At 28.6% G+C, this 10,119-nt stretch overlaps 1 protein-coding gene across 1 annotated transcript in view; it reads right to left on the bottom strand.

Annotated features, from left to right (window-relative positions):
- Positions 1–10,119, bottom strand: part of LOC105625749 (trace amine-associated receptor 9) — a 39,042-nt gene that overhangs the window by 17,703 nt on the left and 11,220 nt on the right. Inside the window, exons 4-5 of the mRNA XM_012207072.1 lie at positions 4,117–4,271; positions 3,270–3,417 (exon numbers count right to left, since the gene is read on the bottom strand). Of these exons, the coding sequence (XP_012062462.1) occupies positions 3,270–3,417; positions 4,117–4,271 (303 nt within the window). The remainder of the gene's footprint in view (positions 1–3,269; positions 3,418–4,116; positions 4,272–10,119) is intronic.

Here is a 10,119-nt window from a genome sequence, read left to right as displayed (position 1 = left end):
TAAAAATTTTACATAATCATTTGACCGAAACATCTTATCATTAATTTAAAAGAAACAGTGTGTCAAAATTGAATAAAAAATTTTATTTTTTTTTAATTTCGAAAAACTATTCGGGTTATTTTGAAACATTGTATATATTTAAAGTTTCATCATAGCTCAAGTGATTTTCGAAATTTTTGGAAAAAACAAAATTTTTCCTTCAACTTTAACACCTCGTATTTTTGAAATTAAGTCGATATATAAAATTTCAGATTATATGAAGTTTTCATCTTGTGAAAAGTGTGTAAGGAAGCATTTCTTTCGGAGTATTTAGCATCCACTTTGTATATACAAATTTTTAATTAATTTTTAATTTTTAATTTTTAATTAATTTTATATTTAATTTTTATTTATTAATTAATTTTTTTTACATAAAAAGAGGAAATAATTTTACTACAAAATATAGAAGATCTTTTCTTTTTCTTTATTGATGGTGCGAGATCAAACGGCAGAACATGGAACGGAAAAAAGAAGTAAAATAAGCAAGTGCACCCAGTGGGAACAAGGTCGGAACTCTCTGACCTCTTCGCAGAATGGTTCTGGCTAATGTCAAGATAAATGCGATTTCCTAGAATGGGAAACGCGGAGCAAGGGTAATGTGGAAGCACTGGGAGCACAAGAAGAAAAATATTGTTTGCCGCGAAAACTGGGGCGCACATCCTGAAGCAGGGCGTTGGTAGTGGTTTGACCACGAAGGCGTCGCGTGAGGGGCTGAGGTGGAAAAAGCCAAAAGCTCGTCGGCTCTCATGCCGGAGTAGCTTGCCAAAATAAGATTCGTTTTTAGAGAATTAAGGGGAGGAAGCTTTTAGAATAGGGTTACTTAAATCGGGTCACATGAATCCTTGCATGATTCTCTTTCATGATTCAAAAATACGATGAAGTCGATAATATAATCGAATATACAATTCGTCTTTTGATGCATTTTCAATAGCAAATGTTATTATTTATTCACGAAAGTATTTCGAAATATGTCTTTTTTCCTTCGGAAATATTATTTTACATTTGTTTATTTCTTGTATTTCTACAAATTGTAAAGTAAACTTTGAACTATTTGATAAGAATCTTCAAAGGATTTCGAACAAACACACCTTCCATTAGTGCAATTTCCTTTAAAATCTTATATAATTTTAGCAAAGAAGATTGATATTCTTGAAAGTGATTTTATTTACACGAAATTGAAAACTGAACGTATGAAATTTTTGACATTTATTATTATAATTTTCAAACTTTTATATCTTTAATAGTGATTAAATTTTTCCATTGCAATAGTTATACAAATTTAAAGAAGTATTACCTAATTATTATCATTTTGCAATGTTCACTGGATAATTATTCTCGAAATATTCATGATTGCTCGTTTATTGAACATTATTTCCCCCTTGAATACACGACGATTCTCTGAATTCCATTTATTCGGAGGATCGCCAGCTTGTGTATTCTATTAGGTATTGTTGAGCTTTCGGAACTATTTTCTAGGATTGCTAGATCGGTGGATAGAACTAATGTTGCTATTGTGATCTCTCAATGTCTAGCGTATAGGCCAACGAGGACGATTTCAGGAGCTCGTTATCGTGGATGAATTCAATGCATCGCAGACGACAGCGAGCGACAGCAAATTCAACCAACGTTGGCTTAGCCGCGTTCGATCCATTCATCTTGCTTCGGACAGTTGTCTTCCCGGTAATGCCGAAGATACCGATCCAAGGAGGTACCAATACGGATTCTATCGACGGAAGTTACGCGTCTTTCTGCGGATATCGGCTAGTTTACGGTCGTTTCTCCAAATAACAATGCAATCATTGTAGATGGGCATATCGATTTGTTGTGAAGGGGGATAAGATATGATAGAAATCTTATTTATCTATATTTTTATTTTATTTTCTATCATATTTTTGGCTAAGATATGATAGAAAATAAAATAAAAATATTAACACAAATAAACAAATAGAATCATATATTCGGACAAGGTGAATTTTGATGCTTATTAATATTTTTGAATTTTACAATTTCCATCTTCATGCAAATTGTGAACCGATTAGTCAGACTTATACTCCCAAATTGAAGCTAGAGTATGTAATATTCACAAATTAAGTTGACAAACAATTAGTATTGATATACTTGTGAGCATTTTAAAACACTAAAAAGAATTAAAAATCGATGATGTTCTTAATTACGAAATAAAGCGTTTGTCAAAAATATTATTTTATAATTGATACTTTTCATTTCCATTTGAAAATAAATAATTCATTGTATGCAATATTTAATGTAATTTAATTTTTATTATATATATTTTTATTATATATATTATATTGTATATATATATTTTTATTATGTCTATTATACGTTCTTTATATCTGTTCCATTTAAATCGGTAATTCCGCCTAAATCTCCAACATTACGAATACTTTCACATTATTTCCCTTCTCGTATTTCCCCGCTTTTGGCTTTAGTCTCTGTGACCTCGAAACGAATGTAGGTATTTGGCGTCTCCGCTTTAAGAGATATATCGGTGGCAGGATTAGTCGATTTTTCCTAGTGCCAACTATCCTCGAATTCGTGTTCATTCGTTACGAGATGTCTTCTATGAAAATCTTCCGTGTCTTCAACAAATTTCAACAGATTTAGGAACTAGTTTACGAGTTGCTGCCCTTTCACGAGAATGCACTTGGGAATCTTACGTAAACTCTCGCAAAGTTGTTCGGTATATCTGCTTGCAAGCTTGATAATTTCATTGCGTAATTTACCGGAGGACACGAACTTGATGCGAACAGCGAGTCGCATAAAACATAAAGTTTCAAACGTACTTGCTAAAGATCATTCTATATTATCTTCTTCAGTAACCATATACGAACACAGCAGCAGCAGCAGTTTTGATATAAATACGAACTTCCAAAACTGTAATTTTATTATATTGTTGTAGTTGTTACTTAATATAAAGTTGTTACTTAAAAAAGAAGAAGCCAAGATTGTATATCAGTATGATATTCTTTAAAACACTTAAAACAGTAGGATATTCTTTCAAACATAAAAGCCAACAAGCGATTTAATTTGTAGAATGTCAGTTTCGCGATTCGTGCTGTGCAATGCATTTTGTATGTACATAACAAAATATTTGTGAAAGTAATGTTTTCTTTTTTATTTTACATAATTGTTTTGTTAATTATCGCCAGTCGAAATGTTTTGATAATAAACTGTCGATTTAAATTTCATTCACAAAGCGACTTACTTACCCTTTCTATGTGGCCGCCACTAACGACCTCCGGCGTGTTAACACAGACTACTCTTTTTAAGCGTAGTTTGTTAACGTGGAAAGCCGAGCCGTAACAGTACATCAACACCATCGTCGTTGGGAAATAAAAACAGCAACACGCTAGGATCCTGAAAAAGGAGATACGATAAAGAGCATTTTCCGACCCAGAAAAGCAGTAATTAGCGTGTCATATGCAAGCGGGAATATAACTAGTGCAGTGAAGCTGATATCATACGAACGCAATAAAATTATATTTGTACAAGTAGATTACGCAAAATCTGATGTTCTATGTGTAAAGTTATTAGTATCTACAATATGATAAAAACAGTATCACAATGCATTCATTTCAACTTTCTCTTATAAATTAATATGCTTTGTACTTTGTGAAGTTGATTCTATCTCGCGTGCATTTATTTTATAAATTTTTTTATATTCTATTTCTTCAAAACAATGTTTATAAAAGAACGTAATATAAATGAATAATTCTATTTGAACTAATGTATCGAGATACAATTTCTAAATTACCGATTCGAAAAACATTACGATAGGTCGAAATAAAGATCTTTCGTATTTCGCACCGGTTTAGATCAGACTTTAAGCGTACCGGAAGGGAACATTAACGCGGATATATCGCTATCTTTCACGGTTGATCGCCTCGGTGTCCTCCCAAGGCAATCGACCACGCGACGGTATGGCGTTCTCAACATTAAATTGTAATTGTCCGCAATTGGTCACCGGCGAACAAACGTGATGGTGAACAAACGTGATGAGCAAGATCATGAAATGTCGAGCTTATCACCGCATCACAGCATTCGCTATGGTGATACCTAAGGGATGCTCTAGCGAAGAAGGGGTCGCAGGCGAGAAGGCCAGATCCGTTGAAGTAGTAACCGCCTCTGGGGAGTACCAGAACCCCGAAAATTGCCACGCTCGCTATCCAAGTGGTCGACATCACTGCCACACAGCCCTGCCGCATGTAATACTGTGTCAACATAGACAGAAAACGATCACTCTTTCTCACCCATACGCCGAGCGTTTTATAGATATATGGTGCACATGTATGCGTATATGTATTTGTCTATATATTTTTATCGGTTCAGACCGGGGCTTGTTTGCACACATTCTATCTTTTGTAGTATATCATACATCGTTTACTCGAACGATTACATGCACTGTTTTTATTATCAAAAATCTCAGAATGCATTATTCAACTAATAGACGAAATATTTAATACTGTGATAATCTCAGAATGCATTATTCAACGAATAGACGAAATATTTAATAAAAAGTGTGATAAAAGATACGCGATAAATAAGTACTGCTGTGTATTCTATCAAATATCTAAATGTATGTATGATGGAATTTTTCAAATAATAATTAAATAAAATGTATGCAAATAATCTCGAGTTAAATATAAATGTTGTAAAAATTTAAGTAGAATATGAAAAAGAATCATTAAAACATCATTGAGAATATGTATATCTTAAATTACATGCATGTCCAAAATTTACATATTTTATAATAATGTAGCTTATTAACTTTTTATAACATAACATTGCTTAATCATATTGAACGAAAATGAAGAAAATAATGTAAAAGAGATATACATCTATTTACATACATTGAAATTATATTTAATTACATAAAATTATAAGCATTATATTTACACGGTATTTTTTAGAAGAATTAAAGAATTTTATAAAAATATTGTAAACGTTAAAAATTATTTTTTAAAAAAACTCGATTACTAGTTTTAAATACATTGCAGCTTTAGTGAGGTCACTCTTCATTTGATCAAATCTCCAAGCAAATAAAGAAAGTCCCACGAACTATTTTTATCGACGATCCACTTTTACAGCACAAACCCGGTGTGTTAAGTATTATCGAGATTAACCTCATCCTGATCCCAAAAAACGATCAATGAAATGACACTCGACCTTGCTGTTCTCCAAGTAGTAAGGATCGAGACTTATACGATGTTTTCTTTTTTCCTTTGTTGCAGATATGATCCATTAACTAAAAATATTATTAAAAAATATAAAAATAAATTGAAGTACATAGAATATTACAGATGAAAATCGTTACGATAAAAATATTTTTTACCATGTAAAAAATATTAGAATTTTTGATCGTAGATATTTAAGATAAATTATTTTTCTTAGCGTTTTCTCATTTTTTCATTTAATACGAGATAATAAGAACTAAGAAGTAAAAATTTAATATGCAAACTTAAAACAGTTAATTTAAAACATATATTTTTGAGGACAGACAAACTTTATAACTTTTTTTCTTCATGTTTAACTTCAAAGTTTATAATTTATCAGTACGTAAAAGCTTTCATGTTCTCTTGTATATTGAAAATAACCAAATGTTTACTTTTAAAACTAAACTGTTAAGAATAAAATGTTAATTTTTAACTTAAAGACGTACAGTAGACTTTCTAAAACATGCAAAAATATTAAAACATTAAAAAGGATAATAAGAATCTTGGACATTGGAAAATATAATAGAAAATATAATAGAAAATAGGAAAGTTAAAATTAACATTTTTTAATACAAAATTTATTTCTTAAATTAGATATAATTTACTCAATGTAAGATATATTAACAATATTGTGAAAAACTTAATGATTGTGATTATGTGAAAATCACATTTATTCCCAAATAATATTTAAAGAAATACTAAAAATACATAAAATGACAAATCCATACATAATATAGATGCTATCCTAGTTGCATTTTAGTTCTGTTGAGAATTCCTGAAAATACTATCAAAGTTATCGATCCGTCTAAAATAGTGTAAAGGCTGATATTCTCCGCGCATTGTGAAGCGCCAGAAACAAAGAGCTAAAGATCAAGTTGTTGAGAATTTGGAACTAAATACGAGCTGTAGCCTGTTCAATATTGCACTAAATATGGCTAAAGCTGATGTAACACGAAACTCTATCTGTGAACTAACATAATAATACGATAAGAGCAAATATGAAATCAAAATCGAGAAGCAACAGCTTCTACCGATCAAATATGAAAAGAGACAGAGTCAAAGGTTGCCAGAATTCAGTGGCTAAACGTTTAATAGGCGAAAAATTACGGAATGAATAAAAAATCAGCAATTCGTCAAACGTTTTTCTTTTACTGATTTTTATATGTTGCGCTTTTTTTCTTACTTTAGTAATTGTGCAAATAGCAATTCTATTTCATTCTTTTATTTTATTCTATTATTTTATTCTGTTATTTTATCTTATTATTGTATTTTATTCTATTCACTATGTATACAATTTCATTTCATTGTCAAAAAAACAACCTAAGAAATCATATCATTAGTGTTAAAGGGTTTGCGAGTTATTTATTATTTCCTGTAGTTTTTAGTTCCCATTTTTTTAGTATTAAATGTTATATGAATACGAATCTTTTTAAATTTGACTATCACATTACACTTTTGAGAAAAATGGCGTTAAAGAGACAAAAAACTTTTTTATGATATAATGTCGACAATAATTTTTTTTCGTAAATTTTTAAAACTTTAAGAACTTTTTCAAAATTTTTCAATGCCACGTAGTATCAATTTTTAACTTTAAAATACATTTTGTTTCTTTCCGATATGATTTTTTTGTTTTCGAGATATGTATATTATTTTTAAAATCGGTTTTTTTCCATGTAATACATGGAAAAGATATTTTATTTTAATAGTGTATTATGTAAAAAATAAGTTCCTTTATACTTACATAATATTATATTTATATAATTGGATAAATAAAAAAAACTATACGAAATTAAAAATCAAAACAAGAAGCATATAAATGCTGAATATTTTTTGTCTAATTTGTTCTTTATTATGATAATATGAACATACATATATAAGATTTTCGATTACTTATCCGAGATCTGTTTTTTGTGGCTAAACTAGTGTATACTAGTGAAACTTAAAGTGAGAAAGATATATATGTTTGATATTTGTCGAAAACGAAAAAGAAAGTTCTAATGCAGTCTAGCGCAAGAACAAAAAATGGACCGTTTTTTGTCATCTTCAGTATTTGAAATTTTAACAATCAATCGATATAAAATTAAATATAATATAGCTATTTTCAAATTTTATATCTCGAAAATGAAAAATTATATTGAAACAAAACGAAATAAAGTTTAAAGCTAAAAGTTAATATTTTTGTGTGGCACGAAGTTTCGAAAAAAATTTGTTGTTAATATTACAACATTATGAAAACCGTCAAAATTATTTTTTTTATCCTTTAATTTTTCTAAAAATTATAACGTAAGACTTTGAAAAACGGAGAAAAATACATTAAGAATAGTTAAAATTATTAAAATTTTTTTGTAGAATAATATCATTTATGATAAAAAGTTTTTTTGCAAATATAAGTAAAATCTAAAATCTTTTATATGTAAATTCTGTGCGTATATTTTTCAATTATAAATTAGTATGCTGCTTACTATCGAACTTGAAATGTAATCATAAATTGAAATTAAAATGTTATAACTCTATTGTTTGTGTTATAAAAATGTTATAACTTGTTCATTGATTTGATAATAATAATATTAAAAGAATAGTAATTTCATAACTATATAAATAGAAATCGTATAGGATTCGTGAAGTGATCTTAATCACAATTGATTTTATTTTTATTTAGATCTATTACGTTAAATTTATTACATTATCTTTTTTATAACTACCCAAAAGTTAGAAATAGGATATTTTTGAACCGCACTCTGTTGTCTTTACTACACATAAATTTCGTCCTGGTTACACGATGTATTGCTACGGCCACGGAAATAAAAGTATATGTGGTAGACGAATAACAGGCCGCGGTGATACTTTGCATTTTGATGCGCTTTTAAATCTCCGAAATTCATTTTGGCAGTTAAGCCAGAATAAACTGATCCACGTCCGAGCTTTGACAAACCGTAGTGTGAAACTGCAGACATGTTACGGATCGCGGGAAAGGATCCTACTAATAGCGCTCGTAAACTTTGCAGTTGCTACGTAAAAGTTACCTTTAAAACGCTCGATCGTTTTTGCTGCTGTTCGCGAAAGGTGATGTAAAATTACTGGATTATATTAACTTGCGGTAATCAATAGGTCGGAATTTCAAAAGTAATTTAACAGATTAATAGCTTCCTAGCACGTTCAAACAAGTTAGTTTTGACGAGCTTTATTTTTAAGTGAACTCTATTAAGCAAACTTTATATAAAATTATCCAGTACTCTTTATAAATTATATCATATAAAACGTATCCAATTCACATACGCAATCTACAATAAGTATTAGCATGTTCTTTTTACATTTTATTTTTTATATAAAATATTTAAAAAGAGAGGGAATTCATATATATGGAATATATATGAATAAATGTATGTGTATTCTGCGATTTTTAGTTATATAAAAAAGAATAAAGAAGATAAACAATATTCCATTTATAAAAACAGCGCAGATGATGCGCTTACTAATTTTCGCACTCCTTCGTTATGATAACAAAACAGAAACGATTGCTATTATTTTTATTTCATCGCTGAATAGCGTGAGATATTCTAAATCCCAAAGAGACTATTAAGAGATTATTTTTTGAAACGAAATTCCTACTCTCTATTCTATTAAGCTTTCAATCTTTTTTAATATTCATTTCAATGGCTTTCATGTCTATATTTGACATATATTACTAAGTTATATTATGTATATAAAACTATATGATATATATATATATATAATGGGCACAGGATTGAAAAAGATTCTACGAACGTAGCATCGGGGTACCGATATTTTAGTTACGTTGATATTAAAACCTTTAAAAGCAATATAACAAGAAATATCTTTATTCTTCAAACTCACATGATTACGAACGAATGATATCGGATTGTCGTATCTTATGAATAAGGTGATTGTAATGTGTAACGAGAAATATTTTCATTTCCTAGATTCATGAATACGAATATCGTCAAATATCCTCATATTATATTCATGAAACAAAATGATTATATCAATAGTCGATTTACGATGAGTTCTATTTTCTTGTAAATTCAAACGAATTGAACAAGTTTTTCTATTATCTACCATTTTCATTGAGTAACAGTTATTTTAACTTGAAACGACAATTGTCTGTAATCAATCAACTATTCGATCGTTTCACTTCACATCGTGTTTAACAAGAGCAAATTTACGATTGTCAATAGATCGAATGAATTGAGAGAATAGTTTGGTGAATGAATCCCTGCAGACAGAAGAAACGTTTGAAACAAGTGTGACTTGGTGACATCAGTTGATACGAAATTCCGTTAGAAACAATTATAAAAGAATTGGAATTCTATTATAGTAACAACTCGAAAATATTAGTTATAAAGTGAACTTTCTCTTTTTATTTCTATATTTTATTTTTAATAGAAAATATGAATTGTTATTTAAATATTTATAATAATTAGAGATTACATAATTATTATAAAATAAAAATATGAAAAGAGATAAAAATTATTAATAATAAAATTATTAATTATTAATAATCAGCCACTGAAAATGATTAAAATTTCAATATTTAGGTAATATTAAAAGTGAAAAATATAAATTTTAAAATAAAAATAATTTATAATAAAGGAACTGTTAATAATATATAATAATATCATAATAAAGGAATTGTTAATAATAGGAACATAGCAATATGTAAAATGTTATTTGTTCAATTGTTATAAAAAAACAATATCAATATTGAAATATATATATATATATATATATATATATATATATATATATATAATATATATATATATATATATTATATATATANAAGAANAATATATACTTACTTACGTAGTAGTGTGTGTAGTGTAGA

Source organism: Atta cephalotes (assembly GCF_000143395.1).
Source record: "Atta cephalotes unplaced genomic scaffold scaffold00001, whole genome shotgun sequence".
Taxonomy (NCBI): domain Eukaryota; kingdom Metazoa; phylum Arthropoda; class Insecta; order Hymenoptera; family Formicidae; genus Atta; species Atta cephalotes.
Note: the sequence above shows the minus strand (reverse complement) of the source record. Positions and strands in the feature narration are given on the sequence as shown.